This window comes from Pseudorasbora parva, chromosome 9, assembly GCF_024679245.1.
Source record: "Pseudorasbora parva isolate DD20220531a chromosome 9, ASM2467924v1, whole genome shotgun sequence".
Classification (NCBI taxonomy): domain Eukaryota; kingdom Metazoa; phylum Chordata; class Actinopteri; order Cypriniformes; family Gobionidae; genus Pseudorasbora; species Pseudorasbora parva.
Window position 1 is genome coordinate 5,071,202 of NC_090180.1, and position 25,809 is coordinate 5,097,010.

Sequence of the window (25,809 nt, forward strand, 5' to 3'; positions counted from 1 at the left end):
GAACATAAGGCAATTTAAATAATACAAATCATGCAAAATAATCTAAAAAAAACGTTTATTGGTTAATTATTTTTAATTAAACGTATTAATAATGTTAGTTTTAAACATACTTTGGGTTAATTTTAAGCAAGCAATTAAGTCCTTTTAAACAATATTTGAGTTAAATAAAACGACCCAGCAGGTTGGGTAAACATTTAACCCAACCACTGGTTTATAACAACCATTTGCTGGGTTAATGCAATCCAACTTGGGTTGTTTGTAACCCAGCATTTTTTAGAGTGTATAAATGAAAAATCTGTAAATCAAATTTTAGGCTTGCACACAAAGACTATAGTCTTTATATATCAGTCTTTATATCATTATTGTTTATGGTAAAGCCTTATGTTTTTTTTTTTTTTTTTAATGTTTTTTTTTTTATTAATGTTACTAATCTTCTTAGAACTAACAAATCATTCTCAATATGGTATCAGCATTCAACACGTCCAGAAAAGTGGATTAGCAGCGCAGTTACCGCAGCGCTCGCGCCCGCGCCGTGTACCGGAGGTCGGCAGATTTGAGGTCTCGTGGTCGTTAATGGCATGAGACCACAGCAGGTAGGCGACGCGCACGCGCTCCGTTTCTGTGCGTTTTCTCCTCAGAGACTCTTGATATTCTTTTGTCAAACTTGAGCTCAACGTTGAACATGCCCGAGAGACACTGAAAGGCGACTATATTGATTTGAAGAGGTCTGCGGACATTTATAATGAGCTTGTCTTCAAATCCTGACAGCTTGGCAGTCGCTGGTCAACAGTGAGAGACTGAGGTGAAGACGCGACGGTAAGTGCAGCATCTAAACTAGTTCTTCGTAATATAACAATTTTATGTATCCAATATTGTTATTTTTTTATTTTAGGCAGATTTTATATAGTACATGTGCATGCATGTATTAGTACAGAAAATAACCTATTATAACTTAAGCTGTCTCATGTAATAGACGTGCATTTGTATAAAAGTGGTTTGCTGTCAAACTCAGCACGAAATACTTGTTTGTAATCATACTGTGTTGACTCTACGTCGACTTAAGCACTCAGAAAGTCTGGTTTAAAGGGATAGTTCACTCAAAAAATACTATTCTGTCATCGTCCGTTTGTTCATGACTTTTTGAATACAAAAGGAGATGATAAGTAGAATGACAGGTTTAGGTACCAAAGCCATTCACTTCCATGGTGGCTGAGGCTGAGGTGGGTAAATGATGACAACCTGTCCCTTTAATGCATTGCCACCTTATGAGAGATGAATTGTAGTTATAGCTCGTGGGCAAAAGCTTTGTGTTTGCTTCCACTGTTGGCTCAGCATATGGTTTCAAGGTTGCAGAGAAAGATCTGTTAGTTTACAGTGTGCCTACAAACGCCTAGCTTTGTTTTTTTAAATACTTGTGTTGGGGAGACCAGTGTTAGTTTAGTATTATTTATATTCTATTGTAGTATTTAATCATATTTCTAATGAGCATTTTTGAGTGTATTTATTTATTTTTCATGTTATTATAATATTTCTATTTACCTTTAGTTTTATACTTCAAATAATTGTTTTTGCGTTTCGCATTCAATATTTATATTTATTTCAGCTTTGTTTCAATTAGCAAAAAAATATTGTAATAGTTTTAGTTAACAGTAACAACACCTGGGTAACACTAGCTTCCTAAAACAAAAAAAATTGACATTTTAATTTTCTTTACAGCACAGTAGTGTTTAAAGGAGTAGTTAGCTTTAAAGTGAAAATTACTCCATGATTTAATCGATTTAAAGTAAAATATCTATCATGATTGGCGTTGGATTTAGTGTAAGTGTTTTGAACTGCGATAGGCTTTCTGCATAAGTTGAATACAGATGGCAGTCTGGCGGAGGCTAGATATTTTACTTTATAAAGTTTTAAATATGGATATATTTTCTACAAAACTCAGTCGATTCGCTTCAGAAGGCCCTTACCCTGGAGTGGTGTGGAGCACGGATGCACTTTTCTGAGCTTCAAACTCAGTGGACACCATCACTGCCATTATAAAGCTTGGAAGCGTCATTATATTTATTGATATAACTCTGTGTTCATCAGAAAGAAGAAAGTCATATACACCTAGGATGGCTTGAGGGTGACAATCATTGAGTAATTTTCACTTTAAAGTGAACGACTCCTTTAAGGCACAATCACAAACCCAGGCATGTGGTATGATTGAAAAATTCATGGCTTTTTTATGATATGCCAGAATTATATAATAATAAAGAACACGTCCATAGCAGTGGATAAAAATTGCATTGTTTTTGTCTGGAATCTCAAGGCCCTCACAAAATGTGTGCCTTATTTCAGCTGCAGGCTGATTTAACAACCTTATGCAACAGCTTTTACTTTGGACTTTTGTAAAGCACTGTATTATGTTGATTTCATAATGAAACAATGTTAGAATTACAAAATTGTTTTGTCTTCAGATTTACCTCCCAGCTGCAACTATAGCTGCCACTTTGAAGCATTAACCATTAACCGTATAAAAAACCCTCATAAAATAAAACAATATCCGACAGTTGGTCAAACGGATTATAAAGCCAGTGGCGCAGCTGTTTTTTTTATTTTTTATTAATTAAATGACTCTTTTCTGCTTCCATTACTGTCCTCAGCTAACAGTCGGGACAGGGCAGGTGTTTTATTAGCTCTGTAGAGGTGAAGGATGGGGCGTAAACTGGACCTCTCTGCTCTGACGGATGTGGAGGCTGCACATGTAATGCAGGTGGTGCAACGGGACATGCAGCTGCGCAAGACGGAGGAGACACGGCTCAGGTGAGTCTCATGCACCCTTTTGTGTCTTTGTAGCATCACTTTTATGACTCCTGCTCAAAACTAATTTGGTTACTTTTTGTTCATTATGGTGCATTCAAGTAGCCTAGAAATCTAGACGCACCCAAGCGGCAGCAAATCTAATCTGCCGCGAGTGTCGTCTAGCGACTCTCAATACACTTCTGAGCTGTAAAAACCAAACTCTGGTCAGGCCAATCACATCGTGTATAGAGTTGGTGGGCGGGGCTTAACATAATGATGGCTGAGTTGCGCTTGCAGGTTACTAGTAAACACAGAAACTGGCGAACGACGGTCTTTCGAAGCAGCTTTGACCGCGACTGTGTCAGACTTGGAGTTAAGCTTTTCTCTGAGAAAAGAACAAAGAACGGCACTGAGGTCATTCTTAAAAAGGCAAGATGTGTTCAGAGTTTTGCCGACCGGATACGGGCGAAAGTTTAATCTTGTTAAATATTTACTAGCTTCAACTAGCTCCGCTTCACCTTCATTGCTCTGGTTGGTTGTAGCGTTATCCTATCGCGTGCAGAGGGAGTTTGAAAGACAAGCGTTTATCCCGCCCCTCAGATTGAGCTGTCAATGGTGAGTTTCCAGACCAAACATCTAGATTTGGGTCTGGCTTGTCAGGCTAGCGTTCAAGTCCTCCTGGGATGTTCATATTTACAAGGTGAGAAGTTCAAGTCTCTTTAGTCAGAGCAATATGGCGGTGTACCTTCTTTTAATTAATCTGACAAAAATACAGCAAGGTTTGTTAACTATGCTTATAGAAAATTAAGAACAAAGAATGTGCATCAGGTGAGTTTTAATCTTTTATGTTTTTATTTAATCTATGAAGCCACTGTAAACTGTATGGTTATATATTAGACTAATTATTATATCACAATTGCTAGCTTACTTTGTTGGAAATGACAGAGTCGGATAGTTTTACTGCTAAATATCCATTGATCATCCATTGAGTCCGCCATGTTTCTCACTGACACCCCCCCAACTTCTTACAGATCAGGGCTTAAAGAAAATCCCACTGGTGTTTACGACTTAGTGCTGGCGTTCATGTTCAACTCATAAATACGATCTGTTTGACATGACTTGAATGCACCATTAGTTCAGGTCTCCTCCATTCCTTACCTGTTTGGCACTATAGTCAGTAATTGATTTGAGTTTTCTGATCCGGTGTGTCTTATCAATAATCTTGTTTGCTCATTCGTTTGCCTATGCATTTAAGCCCTCTGTCTCAGTCCGTCCTTGGGGTCCGGTCACGTGCTATCAGAATTATCGTAGGTAAAAATTGCACATGAACAAACTCTGATGTAGCGTTTACCACTGGGAATTTTGGAAATAATTTTGATACTACAAAAATTCCAGAGATGGGTGTGTCATAAACATTTAACATAGAATTACTGTTGTGTCAGGTATGATTTATTAGGTTTGTCCCATAAGTTTTCCCTCACAACAGCTAAATTGTCTTGTCTTGTTGTCATTAATGCATATTTACATAGCTTATATAAAAATTATTTGAAATATTGTAGGCTTGTTTTATACACAGTGAAGTTAGCCTGCATTTGACTGAAACTACAGGATGGCATCGTGAATGTTTATATGGATGTCAGTGCATGGGACACTAATGTTACATACTGTATAATTTTGGTTTTAAAAAGATTTTCCCAATAAATGGGCAAAAGTAAACCTGGTGTCCATGATTCCTGTTCATTCCAACCACGAAGCACTTGGATGCAACAAGTAAGTACGACTTCATCTGACGTGGGAATTATGAACTTTCCGATAGCACGTGAAGGCAGCATAACTCCATTAGCTGGATTTGATTGTTGATAATTTGGCATGATCTTGGATTGTTTGGTTCTTCGACGCTCATCCTGGATTTGCAGTTATAGCAACAGTTCTGTAAACTTAGAAATGCTCAGACAAGAGCAGCTTATTTCTTGTAAACAGGATTAGATTGCATCTTTTTGTGTGGCGTTGATACTTAAAATATGTCCCAGCCACTGCTTCTTTATCAGGAGCTATAATAATAATAATATAAGCATTTATTTGATATATATTATAATGTTGTGGAGTCTATAATACTATAGACACTATCAGTTTTACTTATTGACAAATGTATTTGTGATGGAATAATTTCTTTTTAAGTTTTTTGTAGTCTTACACACACCTGCTGTACAGTAAATCTGAGCCGTGAATTCATTTAAGAATGGTCACGTAAAAAATCTGCTTCTAAAATAAAGTTAAATAATTTGCTAATTACATTGAAATAATGTAAAGGCTGTGCAAATACTGGAAATTGTGAGTATATAAATAATTAGGAATCATGTATTATTATTTTTTTTTACAACTGCATCCATGATATTGCATCTTTTTCATCTATCTGTCAAAAACGTTTTTGTTTGCTTGGCTGTTTCCTTATTAAGGTTTCCTTTGTATTCCTTATAAAGGTCCAGCAATTCATCAAGTTTTTCGTCCGATATCTTTTTTAATTATATGATGTCATTACGTTGCTGTTTTTCCGCCAGCCAATCGCTGCTTTGCTGATTGTGGATTAGAGTATCGATGCATCTGCCCTTTTCAGGAAACATGAGAACAAGTAGTAATCTCAGACAACTTAATCCAGATATTTTAATCAAATCTGCAAATTCATTTGAAGAACCAAATTAGACAGAGATCAGTTATCACGATTAGAAGATCTGGCATCTGTCAAATAATCGCTCGATGTATTAAGCGAGGTATGAAGAACGGACCCCTGGTCTAGCATTGTCAATTGCTTTACATGTTGGCTATTATCAATTTAAAGACCTAATCTTTACAAATCCACTACTGTTCAAATGTAGGGTCAGTAAATTGCATTAAATCAATCAGAATTACAGTAAAGACTTAAAAAAATATTTAAAACAAATGCTGTTTTTTAAACTTTCAGCAGATCTGTTTTCAATATGTATAACAGTAAGAAATGTATCAGATCCTCATATTATAATGATTTCTGAAGGAACGTGTTACACTGAAAACTGGAGGATGGCTGATGAAGATCTAGCTTTGCCATCATAAATAAATTAGAAAACTATTTTTAAATTGTAATAATATATTTCTCAATATTACAGTTATTACTGTATTGTTGATCAAATAAATGGATGGGCATAAGAGAAACTTTATGAAACATTAAAAAAAATCACATCAAAATCCTTAATCTATTTTAGTATCGTCTCCCTCATGATGTCACCAAAATGGCATTCCAGTCATATATAGAGAGCATGAGGAAGTTCCCATCATTCTTTGTCATACTTTAAAACAAAATGACAGGAAAGGCCCTCCCTTCCCTCTCTATCCGTGAGTCACTTCCCTGAGCCCACCATAAATATGGTTTCAGCCTTAAAGGAATCTGATTCTGACCTTTAGATACATGCAATCTAGAGGTTTTATCAATCAGGAGAGACAGATTCATGCTGTTTCTTGGTCATATGAGACCAATATTTAATCCTTGACTGGTATTTCCACAGCCTTGCAGTGTCTAAAATCACATACTGTGATAAGGCATATTTGGTATATCTTGAAACTTGCTTTGCAACCCATTATAAAAAGTTTGTTCTATGTAGTCTGAATGAAATTCGGACATCCACCATGTTGTCAGTCATGTGACCTACGCAAGGGCGTAGTTTTGGCTTGAACATTGAAGTGTGAAGTGTGAACTGTTTAGTGGGGTCCCGGGGCATGCTCATTCATTGTAATAGCCTAGTTAACAATTACTTGTTTACATAGGATATACTGTATATGTTTTATATTATTTACAGTAAGCAGCTTTCTCAAACCTTATTTCACTAGCCTGGATGCCAGCCGAACTTAGCCCCGCCCACAGAATTTTTAGGTCGGGCAGTTCGGTCTGGCCTTGCTCCATAGAGGAGTAATTATCCCCGAACAGAAACTGTTTGGACCAATGAAATCATCAGGGCGGGCTTTAGACGATGACGGACAGATGATAAACCGTAACGTCATCAAAGGGGCTTGGGTTATATTTTTTCGAATCCTGAATGGAGAGCTTGTTTGTGTATGCATTCACCTTCACAATTCCTCTCAGAAATGATGATCATGTTGGGTAAGTACTCTGTGTGATGATAACTTTTTTTACAACACCGGCAAAGATCGTGTATTCCAGCCTGATACCAGCGCGCATGCAGACAGGGCTGCCAAGTTTTTACAACAAAACCCGTCAACTACTAGCCCTAACCAATAGCTTCTCGGGGAGTTCTCTGGGGGAAAAATGGCGTTTGGGGGGTAAAATGTGTGTTATTTTGGCAAGGATGCCTGCTAAAATTCACACTCATGAGTCTATATATCACATAATAGTCGCTTCAACCCACGGACATAGAAAACAACCCATGGGGGGGAAAAAACGCGGACTTGGCAACACAGTGCAGTTGAGCTCTGTTGACATTCAACAATGCGTCGCTTCTTTACTCTGATTGGTTGTAGGTCTGTCCAGCCGATGTCTTTCCTGGTTGGGTTGAAACACGCCCTATAATCACAGCCCAATGGAGCATCAGACTCATATTCTGACTAGAATTGAATATGACTACGTCAGGCTAATGTGTCACAGAATTTTACTTGCTTTTACTTAAAATAGTATTTGATTGAAAATGCTAACATCATGCTACAACATGCCACACTGTAATATAAATCTTTAGTGAAAAATATATTATTTTAACAGATAGTATTATAGTATTATAAATTCTAGTCAAAATTGTTGGTGCAAGATTTGGGTGTTCACCACTGTGGCTTCATGGGATAGTAAAGTGTCCAGTGTTGCACGCTTCAGAATCCCAACTGAAGTAGTAGGTCATCTGGGTACTTTTCTCCTATGCTTTATAGGAGAAAAGCACTTTGGAGAATAATGTTATTTCATACATACTGTGTGGAAGTAGGCATATTCGGATGCAGAGCCTCTCTTTTTAAGGATAAACACATGTCTCTGTTCTTATTTGCTGCATGTCCCAGCATGTAATTGTAAGAAACAGGCAGCACTTACCTAATGGTCTTCCCTTGACCATATTTACATTAACGAAAACCAGGACACTCGGCCCGGCAATGAGATACTCAAATGATAGTCGAAGTTTACTCAAAGATTCCTTATTAATTTCAATACATTTAAAGTATGACCCCTCTGTATGGCTAGAAGATTTTTATATTACAAAATACTATCTATAACCAAAATGTCTGTCCTGGGAAATCAGGACGTTTGGTCACTCTAGTCTTACCGAACCTGACTCTTATACTGTACTATCAGTTCAGTATCGTGTCCCAAACGACAGAACATAACCCATTGTCTGTGTAATCTCTGTTTGACCCTTACTCTTCCCCTCTTTCCCCTATTGTTTTGTCTTTCTTTCAAAACAGTATGGCACATTGGCACAGAGAAGCCTGTTACTCATCACCTTACTTTGGGGTGATGATAACTCTTTGGTTAATGACTTTGTTTGGCACCAGGATTTTATCGGACAAGCACTTTGGTTCTCACTGTTATTGGAAGTTGTTTGGTTCTGTTGTTGGAAGTGTTTGTTTGTTGGAACAGGAAGAAGGAATAATGGCACAATTAATAAAAATAAAAAAAAATCCTCAGTGTAGTTGATTTAATGCTTTTAGGCAGTTTAGATGAGAAACGCAGAAACACGCTGACAATATTTCATGTAGTCACAAAAAAAAAAAAGACAATCTGATCACAAGTGCACACAAGACACATTTGAGATGTGTGTTAATGGCCAGTGTGAAGATTACTTGGCTGTCCACTTGAATTTGGATCGCTTGAGATGGATTTTAATACCAGGCGTACACTGATCCTACACATATATAATGTTGAGTACAGTATGCCTTTGTCAGATTTTGAGTTTGTTTTCAACCTGTTTTTCTGTTCTTCATGTCTGAGTTTCTTTGTGGATCTTCTAGTCAGTTTGTCACTATGGTTTCACATTGATATGAGTTCGGTTCAGGTGTGTCTTGTTAATTTGCTCCTTTTTTTACTGTGTATATAAGCCCTCACTTTCAGTTTGCTCCGCTATTAGTCTTGCTTAAGCTGTTTAGTTTAGTTATGTTTCTCCTGCGGTTCCCGAGTCTTCTGTTTGTGACTTGAAATAAAACTTCTGTAGATTTGAAGATCTGCCTCCAGCGAGTATTTCTGCTATGCAGTATGAAACAGGGTTTATTGGTCCAATTAAAAGTATTGGTTAGCCTAGACTCATATGCCATATTGATTGTTATGTAAATACTTTTAAAGTTTAAATTAATTAAATATAGTTTTATTAAAAGAAAACTGCAATTTCCTGAGACCCACAATTCCGCTAAACCTTAAACCATCTCATTTAATGCTGACAGCATTTATTTCTTCTCCCAAGTGTGTCCTGCATGCATGCATTTAGCTTTTCAATATCCTCTCTGACACCTGGTGAGCCTCTCTGAATTTCAAACAGGATTGAGTGTGTTATCAGAGAATGGAAGAACACAAAAACAAGATTATTAGAAAAGACCCTTTGAGAAGCAGGAGGAAAATGCACACAGAGAGACTTCCTAAGCAACATGATTTCCCTCTTGTAGTGTTTGATTTGAAATGTAATTTAAAACCTGGAAACCATTGCCGAGGCATGTATCTGTTCTTAAAATATTTCACATAAACCTTGACGGGAGCAATTGTTCATTTTTGGCTTGTGTTTAATATAAAGAAGGAAACGAGGATGGAAGTGAATGAGCTGAGAATGTGTTTCCAAAAGCCCCTTGGGACCTGCTTAAATAGCCTCTGGGGTATGCAAAGTCCTGGTTGGGAACCACTGATCTAAATTTGGAAACCATTAGAGACCCTAGACTATTCTTCCATCTATCCAAGTACTCATCCATGACTTTCCATTTCATTAAATCAAAGATGTCAAACAGATGGCAGAATCTGACATTTTTTGAGAAAATCCATTACATGTGATGGAACTGCACACAGAACATATTGTTTCTGGGCAGGCAGTTTGGCTAGGACACTAATCAATGGATCATTTTGAACTAAGACCATACAAACAGTTATGACAATACATTTTCTTTAATTACATTCTCATCCATTTATGTAGTGCACACTATATGGCTATTTGTCTGGCGTATGTCTTAAGTTTTCTTAATTGGCATCCAAATCTCATGTGATTCCTGAGTTTATTTAAATTGGATTGGTAGTTTTGTCTCAGTCCTGTCTATGCTGACTCTCCATAGAAAGACTAGCCACAAATGCATTTGATAGATCTGAAGCTCCGTCATGTAAGATAAACACATGGTTTCTTGCATTGCTCTGAAGTGAGCCCAGCACACCACATCTTGTTTTATTAACTGCAATGTGTTATTGTGTTGCAATACCACTGATCTGTGTTAAGATGTTCCAGGAATAGGGCATGTAATTGCTACACTGCTGGAGTCTTTGCGCTGCATTACACACCAGTAGATTTGGCTCTTTGAGATTGATCTTTCTTTGGTGTGTACAGAGAAGCTCTAAATCCTCAAGCAACATTTTGTTTATGAGATTTAATTAAAATTATTTGGTAATGTTTATCAATTTGAATTGTAATTGAATGGTAAAACAAAAACGCAGTTTTAATGTTGCATAATTATTTTCATGTTATGGAAAAATATATATAATAAATCTGTCTTAATACATTTTAAATAAAACACTAACAACTAAAATCAGTCCATTTTAATGCTACACGTAAATTTTGGCATCACAACATTATAATGTACACTATGAAAAATGTATATTACTGTTGACATTTGCTGAAGATTACACTTAACCGTGTTAATTTTACCTTTGCTATCATCTAATGGCCGCTTAATCTTAATGTAAAATTGAAGAAAATATTGAATAAAAAACCTAATATTGGCTGATACAGTTTTTCTTAATCGATTTGGTAAATTTCTCCAATCTCAGGTAACTGCTTTCAAAACATTTAACACAGTGATCTGTACACTTTGTAATTGTCCTAAACAGATTCTCCTTCATTTCATACAAATTACAAATCAAAAGCACAATTTATCTATCTATCTATCTATCTATCTATCTATCTATCTATCTATCTATCTATCTATCTATCTATCTATCTATCTATCTATCTATCTGTCTGTCTGTCTGTCTGTCTGTCTGTCTGTCTGTCTGTCTGTCTGTCTGTCTGTCTGTCTGTCTGTCTGTCTGTCTGTCTGTCTGTCTATCTATCTATCTATCTATCTATCTATCTATCTATCTATCTATCTATCTATCTATCTATCTATCTATCTATCTATCTGTCTGTCTGTCTGTCTGTCTGTCTGTCTATCTATCTATCTATCTATCTATCTATCTATCTATCTATCTGTCTGTCTGTCTGTCTGTCTGTCTGTCTGTCTGTCTTTCCGTCCGTCCGTCCGTCCGTCCGTTCGTCCGTCCGTTCGTTCGTCCGTCCGTCCGTCAATCTATGTCTATCTATCTATCTATCTATCTATCTATCTATCTATCTATCTATCTATCTATCTATCTATCTATCTATCTATCTATCTATCTATCTATCTATCTATCTATCTCTATCCCTGTCTGTCTGTCTGTCTGTCTGTCTGTCTGTCTGTCTGTCTGTCTGTCTGTCTGTCTGTCTGTCTGTCTGTCTGTCTGTCTATCTATCTATCTATCTATCTATCTATCTATCTATCTATCTATCTATCTATCTATCTATCTATCTATCTATCTATCTATCTATCTATCTATCTATCTATCTATTCATTTATTCAGTCATTTATTGGGTGAAAACTCATCATTAAAGAACTTTGAAGAACACAATTAAAGAACATGTAAAATTCATTCATGTATTTGTGTATCTACAGCTACATTTTTTATTAAATCAACAGCGAACACACTTGCAGTTTTAATGTCAGTATTTATTTTTAATAAATGCATTAATAGAATAAACTGCAGTGCTTCATTATGCAGTGAATACTGAACTGTTTTGTCAACATAAGAGTGTTTAGTTTGCTGTGTTAATAGTTTTGAGAGCAACTACATTCATTTGGAGAAATGTGCCAAATCGATTGAGAAAAACTGTAAATGGGAGAAAATATAAATGATAAATGTTATATTGACTGTTATGGTGTCGAGTGTATGGTTCAAGAGTGCATTCGAAACTTAACAAAGGATGCCTAAAAATGTATTGTGGATACATACTGTGTAGTGTAAAAGTCATTGGAAAAGTAGGGATAATCATGATTTTGTATTGCAGTTGCATATTGTATCTATATAACCTGACATTCATAATAGATGCTGCTCTGTCAGCTGAATAAATATGTATAAATATTGGCTTTAGTTTCCCAAATGTTCACTGCACCGCACACAGTCTGGCTATCTGGCATGGGTCACTTAGTAGACCTTCCTTTGGATCTACACCTACTGGCACAGGACACCTCTGCTGTTCTTTGCCAACGGGTTGCTTTGTAAACAACAGACCATGTTTCTGAGAACTCGGTGGAAATGGCCTGCCGAGTATCCAATTATTAGTTCAGTGGAAAGAACCCTGATGGGGTATCATCACAGTACATTATTGTAGGGACATGAAATAGATCCTGCTCCATCTGTGAGAATTTTTCATCTTATTTTGTGCTTTTTCGGTATTACCTTTACTTTCACCGAGTCGAGACAAACTGGTGGAAGGCTGTTTGTAATCTCTAACTGCAGGGTCTGAATGTCTCATTTAGAGATTAATCTACAAACTACATGTATCTTGGATCAAAAGGAGGTTTTGTCACAAATTTGTCTCCAAACTATTGCTTATGTGCACACATACATTAAAAAATGCATTGTTGTAAATGTGTGTTTATCAAGCCCACACTCTCAAGACTAGCATCACTGTAAAGTATTAACCTTGAATGTGTATCGTCATTACAGCCTTTTGTTTTATTTCTTTTCCATTTTTTTCTTTCCTGTCTGTCTGTTTTTAATCTGCTGAGATTATCCTCAGTTTCCCTCTCTCAGTATTCACTGGAGCCGATCTTTTCATGCTGTGGCTCTAATCATTTGAAATGATTTCCTTTTGGCATTGTTTGGAGAAACAAAGTAAATGCCACACCTCAAGCTGAGGTTTTCGAAATAAAGCTTCCTTTTTTAGTTTTTCATCCCTCTGCTCCTTTTGTCAGCTCCTCTCATTGAGTCATAGGTTTGCTTTTAGAGTAATGTTTCATCATTCAATTTCATTCTTTAATTTTGTTATTTAATATTACATATTTAATTCATTTTTTTAAAACTATTCACTCTTGTCTTCACTATACATAAAAAAATAACAATAGGCTTTTATCTTTAGTCCCTGTGTTTTCACATTAGGCTTTGATTAGTAGATTTGTAGCGTAAAGGAATTTCCATCTGCATTATTGTCAATTTTGAAAAGAAAATCATACCCGTTTAGTTCAACTTAGACTCACATGATACTCTAGCATGTGTCATCTTTCATTTTAATGTGTAATATTATCTGAGCGAAGCCATCATCAGCAGGTATACGAATTTATATATGTATATGTAATGTGTTTATGTAATGTGTTATAATATATATAATGCTATCCAATCATTACACTCGAACACGGAGGATATGACTCATTTACAATGATCAAACCAGTTATTATATATATATATATATATATGTATATATATATATATATATATATATATATATATATATATATATATATATATATATATATATATATATATATATATATATATATATATATATATATTTATATATATATATATATATATATATATATATATATTTATATATATATATATATATTTATATATATATATATTTATATATATATATATATATATATATATATATATATATATATATATATATATATATATACATATATATATATATATATATATATATATATATATATATATATATATATATATATATATATATATATATATATATATATACTGCTATCCAATCATTGCACTCAAACACAGAGGATATGACTAGTTTACAATGATCAAACCAGTTATTGTTGAATAATTGTTTATTGACTGGAATATTTTTCTAATTCTAATGCTTTTTAATGTGATATGTTGCTTGTATTCTTGCAGTTCACAAAATAAGGTGATCAGACTCTGAAGTATTGGGCATACACTAAAGGCTTGCATGCGCCCTGTAAATCACAAAATATGCGTCGGAATATAATATTACACCTTTTTCTTTGTTTCACAATACTTAATTGATGATTGTAAGAAGTATCGGAAAAAAAAACAAAAAAAAACATTCTGCTTCGTTTTGCATGTATAGGGACTCTCATTATGCGACCGTGTTAGTGTGAGGCTATTTTGTTAATGGTATTAACTAGCAATTTAATTTCACTTACCCTGTGTCTACCCTGCGCTCCATAGACAAGCGTTATAAGCTAATCTGTTTTTAGAGATAAAACTCTTTACATTCGATTTTCATGAAAACGCATACCAGAGAACGATCTACTCGGTAACCATCTGTTAATTACCCCTAGGGTCATTTCTCACCGGAGTTGTCCAGCACCGGCAGCATTGGTGATCACCTCGCTTAGATAATGTTACACATTCAAATGAAAGATGACATACATGGTAGGTTATCAAGTCTAAATAAACAGTTTTAAATATTGACTTTTATTGTTGTTATGGTTATTGTTATTGTTCAACTAAACGGGTATAATTTACCTCTCAAAAATGTCCATTGACAATAATGCAGGAAGAAATTCCTTTACTCTACGCATGAAAGCCAGATGTGACGACACACAGACTGTGATAAAGGCCTATATTCATAAAAGTTACAGTAATTTTGTATGATGACCATGATGATATTCAGACCAGCCACACAGTCATGACGATATTTAGACCCCTGTGTTATTGCTGTTAGACAACACTTTAAGTAAATACTAAGTAACTTAAAATTTAGATGCAGTATTGCCTGCGTTACTTAATTTTGCAAGACTGTTCCAACCAAAGTGAAAGCAAAAAGAACAGCTGATCGATTCTGATGAGTGAACGATTCAGTGGCTCATTCATAAAGACAGTTTAAGTCAAGTCACCTTAATTTATATTAATATATATATATATATATATATATATATATATATATATATATATATATATATATATATATATATATATATATATATATATATATATATATTTATATATATATATATATATTTATATAGCTCTTTTCACAATATAGATTGTTTCAAAGCAGCTTTACAGTGATAATAGGAACTTAATGGAAGAGATATTGTTTTGGCTGTACAGCAGTTCTAGAAAAAGTAATTGTTCAGATATTGTAAGTTTTTGATTGATTGATTGATTTCTGTTGTAAATAATCATTAGTTAGTTACTTTGAGACCACTTAAATGACACCATTTTCAACCAAAACAGAAAACTCTTAATGCTTTCCGGCCGCTCATTCACATAAACACAGTTGCTGAATGAATCAGTGTTTCTAACAAATCGATCAGTTTTCTCATAAAGACCGTCTGTAAGCTCCAGAGAATAGGATCTGCTATTTAGTTTTTTTTAATCAATTGCCTTCTTAGCTTGAACCTTACAATTCTGTCTTGTTCATCATAAACTAAACTTTTCTTATCCTAAAGGCACATCAGTTTAATTGAGCAGCATAAATCAAATGGACCTAATCCAAACAAAGTGTGTGTGAACTGGTTGCAAATAATACTCTAGTAAAAAGTGTTAGGTCTCTTGTCTCTTCGCTAAATGTCAGAGCAATTTTGCAGAATTGCTCTCATCTCTGAAGGCTGCAGTACGGCTTGAAATCCAGACGGATTTAAGATGCTGAAGGGCAAATGCAGTACATCTGTCAACACGCAGATGCCATATGAACATGATCCACTTATAGGGCACTACAGCCCGTCTTATATAATACTTATACAAATATACATCAGCTTATGTATCTTTTTATATAGTCACATACTTTATATCACATATGTTAATTCTTTTTTATGCTCTCTCTCTCTCTCTCTCTCTCTCTCTCTCTCTCTCTCTCTCTCTCTCTCTCTCTCTCTCTCTCTCTCTCCCAGTGAAATGAAGAAGGCGCTTGTTGAGGAGGGCAGTCGGTCTATTCTGCTGTCACGGCAGCACAGGTTTAATGAGCGCTGCTGCATCCGCTGCTGTTCTCCCTTCACCTTCTTGCTCAACCCCAAGCGTTCCTGCCTGGATTGTTGCTACAACGTCTGCAAGGAATGCTGCACCTACAGTAAGAAGGACAAAGGTTGGGTGTGCTCCGCCTGCCAGAAGACCAGGTCAGTATTGCCCTGCTAACAAGAACTGCTGTGGTTCGAAGATAGAGCGAGAGCAAGGACTTAAGTGGGAAACACCTGCAGGTTATGATGCTTCTGTTAGAGGTTATTATCAGGGGTTATAAAACTAGGGAGGAATTATATTGGGAAACGTATATTATTTAAAGTATCAGTCAGTATTGGATATTTAATTGTGCATGCTCATTTCTATGGCTCATTTTATATTACCTTTGCCATTGTCTAATGCTCATGTAAAAACACTAATCATTTAATAACACAGCTAAATATAATCTTTATTGAAAAATTTAGATGTGATCAGTCACGTGAAAATGTTCAATTTCAACAGATTTTTGTTTTAATATTTAGACAAAATATTATAGAATGTCAAGCAGATTGATGTTTCTGTATCCCCAGTAAACACTGAGGACTGAAAATGTTTTCCTTTTACAGTATATGAGTTTGGTAAAAAAGTTTTTTTTTTTTTTACGCATTTAAAGTAAATTAATTTACATGTGTCACATGCCTGTCCTGTCTTGTGTGCACATGTGGGTTTTGTGTTGTCGAGCATGTGCGCCTGTCATTGTCAGATCCCTCCCCCTTGTTATCTGATTAGTGTTTATTGGCCCCACCTGTGTTCCCTGATTCCCTTTTGATTTCTTCCCTTTATAAGCTCCTTGTGTTTGTCAGTCTTGGTCGGATCGTTGCATGTACTGTTTACATGTCCCGGTTTCCCTGTGACCCTTCCTGGTATGTGTTTTTTATGTTATGTTATGATTCTGTTTATGAGTTTTCCCCCCTCGTGGGTTTTTGCTTTAAGTTTGTATTTTTATTATTCTATTATGTGACATTACCCCCTCCTTAAAAGAGCTAGAATCCAGGGCTCTCATCACCTCCCACTCAAACGGTTTGTCCAGAGCATAGTTAAAAAGGTCCTTAAGCGCTGTGTCGCCAAGTGTAAGACCTTCTGCAGTCTTGCAAAATCTCAGGGCAAACCTTCTAATATCCATCCCTTCCTGGAGAAGTAATTGCAGAACTCTAAACCGTAAAATCCTCTCAAATTGAGGACAGGTGTTGAGAGGTTCTAGAATAGAGTCCTTCCTCTGCTGAGTCCTAGACATGGTTGGATCCTTTTGTCACGTCACAGACAAGGGAAAATGGTGCGAGGACTCAAGTGCAGGAGAAGATGATAATTTATTAACAAATAAAACAAGCTTAAAGCAAAAACCCACGAGCGGGGAAAAACACATAAACAGAATCATAACATACAAAACACATACCAGGAAGGGTCACGGGGAAAACGGGACATGTAAACAGTACATGCAACGATCCGACCAAGACTGACAAACACAAGGAGCTTATAAAGGGAACACTAATCAGATAACAAGGGGGAGGGAACTGACAATGACAGGAGCACATGCTCGACAACACAAAACCCACATGTGCACACAAGACAGGACAGGCATGTGACAACATGATGTTGTACAGTGCACACTGCACAGTGTTATTTTGAATCAGTCTAAACTAAATCCATTGGAATTCATAAGAGCTCGAGTATTTTCCACTGAAACTACAACCTAGAAAAAACTACAACCTAAAGGGTTCAGGACTGGTTCTGTGAATGGACAGTTTTAATGTGTAAATGTGCACGCGTTGCATTGAGCGTCTGTTTGTCTGTGGGTGTGTTCATACTCATAGTTTAATGAAAGACAAGGCGCTTCCATTGAGGGTTCAGACAACATCGTTCAGACCCTTCTACAGTCATCAAAATAATTATGTATAATACAAGTATACAGTGACTGACATGATCTGCACTCAAAGGCCATTGTAAATGTCACAGAGTGCTGTAGGTCGCAAATACTATTCAAAGACAGATTTTTTTGCTTCTTATATGCACTCTGAAGGACAAATAGATTCCTACAATTTAGTTTAAAATGTATGAACCAGTGGAGAGTTTTTACTGATGACTTTCTGTCTTTGTATGTGTTTGTATGTGATGTGAATCCATAGTGCTGTGACATTTTAAATGAAACTCAAGAGCTTTAAGAGCATTTGCCCTACAACAATCATTCAATTCTATACAAAAAACATCATGTTTATTTGTTATTAAAATGGTTATTTCTTCTCTTTCCTATCTATACATACACACCTACACATAGATTACATTCATAAGTGTAATATAATGTTGATACTATTCACATCCACTCTTTATCTCCTCTGTTGCCACATTATAAAATGGATGCTCATTCCAGTTTTAGTAGTTTATATTAGTGTATTAGAAAGTGAATGATTAGAAGCAGACAATTTCAATTTTGCTATGTTTATAAACACACAGGTATATACAGTATGCATTTACCAAATTATCTCTTTACAGTATATGTTACTACTTTTGTCTAGTCAATTAAATATTAAATAAATGCATAAGGAAGTCATTTCCATGGGCAGAATCCAATGACTTTTTCTTTTCTGTGGGAAAATATCATTTGTCCTCAGGGGTTGTCTGTATGTATGTTATGGTGAAAGGACGCAGAATTCTATTTTAAGCATGAAAACAACACTGCGTTGTCTTTGCCAGCCTCTGTGTCATATTTCTCTGCATATTTAAAAACAAACAACAACAAAAAAAAACAGATGATAACAATGTAATTGCTGATTTATACACATTTTTAGATTTGACCCTTGATCATAAGAATAAAGATTCTTCTGATTTTCTAATTTCATGCTTTTAGTGTACAAAAATATTTTAAACTCTAAAGCAGAAAGATTTTCTCAACATTTAAACAACATTTTTACTGTAAACCAATTAAATAATCATTTGCGACTTATACGTATAACAACATATAAGTTCCAAGCAGGCAATTCCTCTAAAAATACACGTTTTAATTCAGACTATTGTTGGACGTCTGAAACATGGAGCTGTTTGTCTTTCAGACAGTCTGTATACTAGTGTAGGCACAGTCTTAACAGCAAACCAGGTCTTTGATATTGAGCATGCTCAAAAGTGCATGTCTACTCTGACCTTTCTGTGTATATATGTATGAGTGTGCGCTTGTTGGTTATAGGACCTTGCCTCTATAATTATAGGACAAATGTCGTACTCTGACAATATAAGTACAGTATGTTATGATTATGCAAAGGTTTTAATCAGTGTTAAGTAAACAAAATCTCAGGAATGCTCTTAAATAAGCATGATAACGTGGCCTTGTTTGTGTATTTTCAGGCTACTGAAGACCCAGTCACTGGAATGGTTCTACAATAATGTGAGAAGCCGTTTTAAAAGGTTTGGCAGTGCCAAAGTGTTAAAGAACCTCTACAGGAGGCATGCGGCCGAGCGTGGACTGCTAGCAGAGCCTACAGGTACTCGCCATCTGGACTTTTGAATGACCTTGCTCTAAAATAAAGGATGTTTTCAGACTTAAACACACTTAAAGGCGGGGTAAGTGCTTTCTGGTAACCGTTGTTTATATTTCAAATCATCAAAACAAACACGCCTCTATTTTGATAGCTCCGCCCCACAAATACGTAACCCAGGCAACGACTATGACTATGGTGTTACTATAATAATCCAGGTTGACTGTTCAATGAAAAAGTCATCCCTTCCATCACAAAAACACAAACTGTTCTCATGAACAACTTGATAGCACGAGCATGACAGTCCAACTAACAAACATATTACAATTATGACCAGATTAGAGGGTTATATAGATCATAAGAAGAGGAAACAAACATATATTAGGAGTATAGTATCCTACTGAGATACACATTTTGTGAGCTGATCTTGAAACAGACAGTGAGGAGATTCAGATGCTCCATACGGTATCAAATGAACGAGTCTTTATCATCGCTGAAGTGAGCCACAATAACATCGCAAATTAACAAACAAGCGAACATAACACACAAGCATATTCAAGCTAAATCCAGCATATATAATTTTTTTTTAAACAAAACAAAACCAATGTTACTCGCCTGTGGAGAAGAAATAAAGCAACCTCGGCGTCCGATTGCAGGCCTTCGCTCCTTGAGTTCTCTCCAGCGCTGGAAAGCTAAAACTTCTTGCCTGATCGTAAATATTTTTTTGTTCCACAGACATTTTCCCCTTTTTCTTTTATCTGCCATCTCTCTCTGTGTCATCGCTCGGCTAATCTCCGTCCTGTGTGTCGTGTCTTTTGAATAATGACGTGCACTGAGCGCTCTCTTCTCACCATCATTAGTAGACACGCCCCTTACTGCCGATTAGCTATAAGTTTGTTTAAGTACTCGGCCCGAGTCCGTTTTGAAATAACACTTACCCCACCTTTAAAATGTTTTCACATTTTATAATGTATTTTTGGTATATATTTGCTATGTTTTGGAGTTAAAAGAGCTTTTACATATTTACTGGTTCTCCATTTCCAATATCATTTGCATCCAGTGGATATTTCAGTTTTGGATTGCTCTTCAAGCTCCAGCACTGTCTTTTTAATACACTGTATATGTTTGCATGTGCATGCATTTATCACTAATTCATAAGGTTTTAGGATAGAGCAGGCTGGGTTACTATGGTCTGACTTACCTCCGTCTCTGATTTAGCAGCAGCAGGATTCCTGAGAATTATTCCTGTTTACGGAGGAAAGGTCACTGTGCAGTTTGATCTGACCTGATATGTTCCTGGCCTTTTGTATTCCTAACAGTTAAATATCGAATACAAATGGAATATGTATATAATTAGTTCTTACATTAACAGTTAAATCATTTAATCTCTTTACTAAAAAATAAAAATGGAGTTTATTTTATTGAAATATTAATACAACCGTCCGAACCTATATACAATATATATTTTTCTAATATACAGTTTTCACTTTTACAGTTGTAGAAAAAACATATTCAACTGTACAATATACTGTGGAAGTACAGAAACTAATAGCCAGAAATATACTACAGTACACCTTTGTTTGGAAGTGTAAAAAACCTCAAAGATTATTTTCCTCTTCCACACCAGCTCAAAGCTCCTTTGCTTGTGTTTGTGGGTACAAAGAGTTATGATCTGTGCTCAGCCTCCATTTCAGTTTTGCTGTGGTCTGTGAACAAAGAATGGCTTCTCCATTAAGAGAAAGGCAGTTAAAAGCAAGGCCAATGGCACATTTACAATGGATGACCACGACTGCTGTTGTTTTTCACCTCAGGAGACCCTTGTAACCTCTGAGGAAGAATAGCTCTCTATGGAGGAGAGGAAAAAGCATTACAGTGACAATGAAAAATAAAGAGCTTCGGTCACAAAACTCTGTGATCAGGCATTGGAAATTTGATGCAGAGAAAAGCTAGAAAGATAATCCGTTTGAGTTTAACGTCGGATAAGTGCTAAGAATGGAGCGATAGGCTTATAGCATTATAGGATAGTTTTTAAGCTGCAACATCAGTCTTCAGCTTTATCTCATAGAAAAAGCTAGATTTATAACATTACTTTGATTTGCTCTCCTCGGTTGAGAGTAGGCTCGAATGTAAAGGGCAGGTGTTTTTCACCAGTGGTAGCTGGTGACTTCAGAGGCAGTCTGACCTTTACTTTACAGGGCTCTATGTGGAGCTGAGGCCATATTGATATTTTAGTAGTTAGTTACCTATCAAATGGTTTGTCATTCGACAGCTCTCTGAGGATGAGACTGTCTGTCAGAGAGAGAGAGAGAGAAACCTGTCGACACCGCTGTTAAATCATGTCAGAGCTGGAAGTGCTGTCGAATCTCTCAAGAACCGCTTGTCAACAACAAGAACAGAACAACAACAGAAATGTTTGATAAATATGGTTGTACCTAATCTTTCCCTTTTGATATTGAGCCATATTGCACTTTTGTCCTAGCTTAACAGTATTGAGAATAATGTTTTACTAATAGAAAAACATCTGCAGGCTTTAAGTGTTTCTTCATGAAATGCAACATATATTTAGTAATGGTATACATCCTCTTTAATCGATACATTTAAAAGTTACTAGATTTTTTTATTAAATATTTTTTTGCCCCAACAGAGGGCAGCACTTGCGAGGAGAGCGTCTGCAATGAAAGTAGCGTGTATGAGAGTGACTCTACATTCTACAGGCAAAGTGAAGGTTTGTGGTCAAATATGTCCTATTTAGATACACCGATCAGGCATAACATCATGACCACTTACAGGTGAATAGCACTGATTATCTCTTTATCACGGCATCTGTTAGTGGCTGGGATATATTAGGCAGTAAGAGAGCATTTCGTCCTCAAAGTTGATGTGTTAGAAGCAGGAAAAATGGGCAAGCGTAAGGATTTGAGCGAGTTTGACAAGGGCCAAATTGTGATTGCTAGATGTCTGGGTCAGAGCATCTCCAAAACTGCAGCTCTTGTGGGCTGTTCTCGGTCTGCAGTGGTCAGTATCTATCAAAAGTGCTCTAGGGAAGGAACAGTGGAGAACCGGCCACAGGGTCATGGCCAAGGCTCATTGGCATTGGGAGCGAAGGCTGGCCCGTGTGGTCCGATCAAACAGACGAGTTACTGCAGCTCAAATTGCTCATGAAGTCAATGCTGTTTCTGATAGAAAGGTGTCAGAATACACAGTGCATCGCAGTTTGCATAGCTGCAGACCAGTCAGGGTGCCCATACTGACCCCTGTCCACCGCCGAAAGAGCCAAAGCACATGAGCATCAAAACTGAACCACGGAGCAATGGAAGAAGGTGACCTGGTCTGATGAATCACATTTTCTTTTTCATCACGTGGATGGCCATCCGTCGCTTACCTGGGGAACACATGGCACCAGGATGCACTATGGGAAGAAGGCGAGCTGGCAGAGGCAGTGTGATGATTTGGGCAATGTTCTGCTGGGAAACCCTGGGTCCTGCCATCCATGTGGATGTTACTTTGACCCCTAAAGCATTGTTGCAGACCATGCCCTTTTATGGAGACGATGTCCCTGATGGCTGTGGCTTCTTTCAGCAGGATAATCTCTGAATATATCTCAGGATAAGAGCTCTGCCACAAAGCAAAAATGCTTCAGGAATGGTCTGTGGAGCACAACGAGTTTGAAGTGTTGGCTTGGCCTCAATTCCCCGATCCAATCGAGCATCTGTGGGATGTGCTGAACAAACAAGTCAGATCCATGGGGGCCCCACCTCGCAACTTACTGGACTTAAAGGATCTTCTGCTAACATATTGGTGCCAAATACAACAGCACACCTTCAGGGGTCTAGTGGAGTCCATGCCTCGCCTCATGCAGCAAAAGGGGGATCAACACAAAATTAGGAAGGTAGTCATAATGTTATGCCTGGTTGGTGTGTGTATGGTTTGTTCTATCAGTAGTTTCGTTTTTATCAGTAACATTCAGTGAACAGATTTGAAAACACTTCACTGCAACTATATGGCATAAGTATAGAGCTGCAATTATCTATAAAGGCTTAAATTATTATGTCTCTCTTCAGAGCACAGCATGGCTGAGACTATTAATGTGGCAATGCGGGTGGCAGAAGAGGCCATAGATGAGGCCATTGCTAAGGCTGAGAGCCAGACTGACAGACAAGTAAGACTTTTCCATATAAGATTATTCATTCATGCTTCTCAGTAAATTGGCAAATTTGACATTTTATTTTGTAGGAGAAGCAGACCGAAGCTCATTATCTGCGGGAGAACAGAGGAGAGCTGGTAGACGAATTGGCCAAAACAATAGTACAGAAAGTGAGTAACATGTCAGCAATCACCTTCCATGAAGGTAGAATTTTATATTGTTAACAATTCAGTCAATATATTAAGTTAAAGAAGTTGGCAAAATAGATCTGCTATTTCTGCTACTGTTGGTTATTGCTGCAGAGCAAGTACGGGATTGCTACTGCCATTACACACACAACACGCCGCTGTGAGCAAGTAAGACCTGCTTTAAATACAGTATAATATAGCATACATATACCCATAGCAGAGCTATACAGGTGGAGCTGGGGAGGTGGAGGAAACTGCACTGCTAAAGGAAATTTGAAGCTAATGTATTTGAAGGTTGAGCACACAAGCTCATTATCTACTGATATAGTAGACTGCAAGCAGGTTGAGTTAAGGACATATTAGCCTGCGCCATCTAGAGTTTCATGGCAGAATTTTGTATTTCTTTTGGAAAAAATCCTTTCAGCTTTGAAAATAACAAGAAAGGTTTTCTTAAACACCAAATCAGCATGTTAGAATGATTTCTGAAGGATCATTTGACACTTAAGACTGAAGTAATGATGCTGAAAATGCAGCTTTGCCATAACAGGAATACATTACATGTTAAAATATACATTTTAATTATAATATTTTATAATATCCGTTTGTACTGTATTATTGATCAAATAAAGCTTTGGTGAGCATATTTAACCCATTATTTTACATAGTGCAAAGTATGTACGGTATATAAAGACACAATTATGTTGTATTTATGTTTATTTAAATACTTTTAAAATGTATAATTTTAAATTATCCATTAATTTGAATGTATTGATATCTTGTTATCTGTAGATATTCACACCCTTCATCAAAAAGACGTGTATTGTATTGTAAATAATAAATTATAATTATTACTAACTATATATCATTTTAAATTATGATATGCCTTTTAAATGATCATAGTATTATTTATTACTAGTATTGACAATGTTTGCGTAAACTGATTATATTGTAATATTTAAACAACAGATTGTCCACCGAAAGATGGATCTGTCTGAAGTGCAGTCTGGATGTAATCTGGACCTGTTGCCTGGTCTGAAGAATGATGGGACCTCTCCAGATCAAACCCAGAGTGCCTTCGATGCTTCTCTCTGGGTACGCTGGCCTTTATATTTCTTTCAAAGACTGCAATTTGGCCACTTTTGAGATGCACTGTTGAATGTACTGACTCTATGGTTATGTCTACATTAATCCGTATAGATTAGTTTTCGTTTGAAAACGCTCTCTGTCCCCTCAAATGTTTTCCAAAAGTTTCTCATCCACACTTAAAACGTAAGTAAACGCCAAATTCAACTTACTGCGCATGCGTAAAACCTCATAAAAGATCACTGAGATTATACAGGCATCATAAAGTTACCACGCAGTTCTCCTGGCAGGATCATTTTATTATGCAAAATATCCCACTGATGCGTCCAGGTCGCACTCGGTCAACCATTATTATGTGGTCTAAAACACAACTCCACTCGTGTTTTGCCACAGGACAGAAAATGCAAGTAAATATTCTGTCATCCTTGCAGGACTGTGAAGTGTGTAAAGTAACATAATTTAGCAACTGTGTGAAAGTGAATAGCACACAACTGGCACAATAGCGGTATAAACAAACATATCTATTGGTACAGTATACGTCACATGACTAAACATGCGTCATAATTTTCAAATACCTCCTTCACAGTCCACACTACGACACGAAGACAGCGTTTTCAAAGTTATCCACTTTGGGGAGCGTTTTCAAAAAGCTGTTTTTGTTAGCTTAAAATGGAGAGAAAAATATAGGTTTTCAAACTTAAACTTATTAGTGTGGGCATGGCCTGTAAGGCCGGAGACGCACTGCAAGCGCGGCGTGAGCGTGGCGTTTTCTCTGTCTTTGCACACCAGAAGCGTGTCTGATGCTGCGCTGCTGCTGCTATTGATGTAAAGGGAAGGCCTATATTTCATGGTAAATATAATTATTTAGCCTACTGATACAGCAAAGACAGCGTCTGCAGTAGCCCATTGACCATACATACAGTGCCTTGC

At 36.5% G+C, this 25,809-nt stretch overlaps 1 protein-coding gene across 3 annotated transcripts in view; it reads left to right on the top strand.

The window, feature by feature from the left end:
* The first annotated feature begins 564 nt into the window (after positions 1-564).
* myripa (myosin VIIA and Rab interacting protein a) overlaps positions 565-25,809 on the top strand; it is a 32,547-nt gene continuing 7,302 nt past the window's right edge. For 2 of the 3 annotated variants that reach the window (XM_067453587.1, XM_067453590.1), the window contains exons 1-8: positions 566-816; positions 2,643-2,802; positions 15,898-16,119; positions 19,334-19,470; positions 22,109-22,189; positions 23,526-23,623; positions 23,698-23,778; positions 24,763-24,888. In XM_067453587.1, coding sequence (XP_067309688.1) covers positions 2,693-2,802; positions 15,898-16,119; positions 19,334-19,470; positions 22,109-22,189; positions 23,526-23,623; positions 23,698-23,778; positions 24,763-24,888 — 855 coding nt within the window. In that variant the 5' untranslated portion in view covers positions 566-816; positions 2,643-2,692. Of the gene's footprint in view, positions 817-2,642; positions 2,803-15,897; positions 16,120-19,333; positions 19,471-22,108; positions 22,190-23,525; positions 23,624-23,697; positions 23,779-24,762; positions 24,889-25,809 lie in introns of all 3 variants that reach the window. The other variant, XM_067453589.1, reaches the window with a different exon arrangement.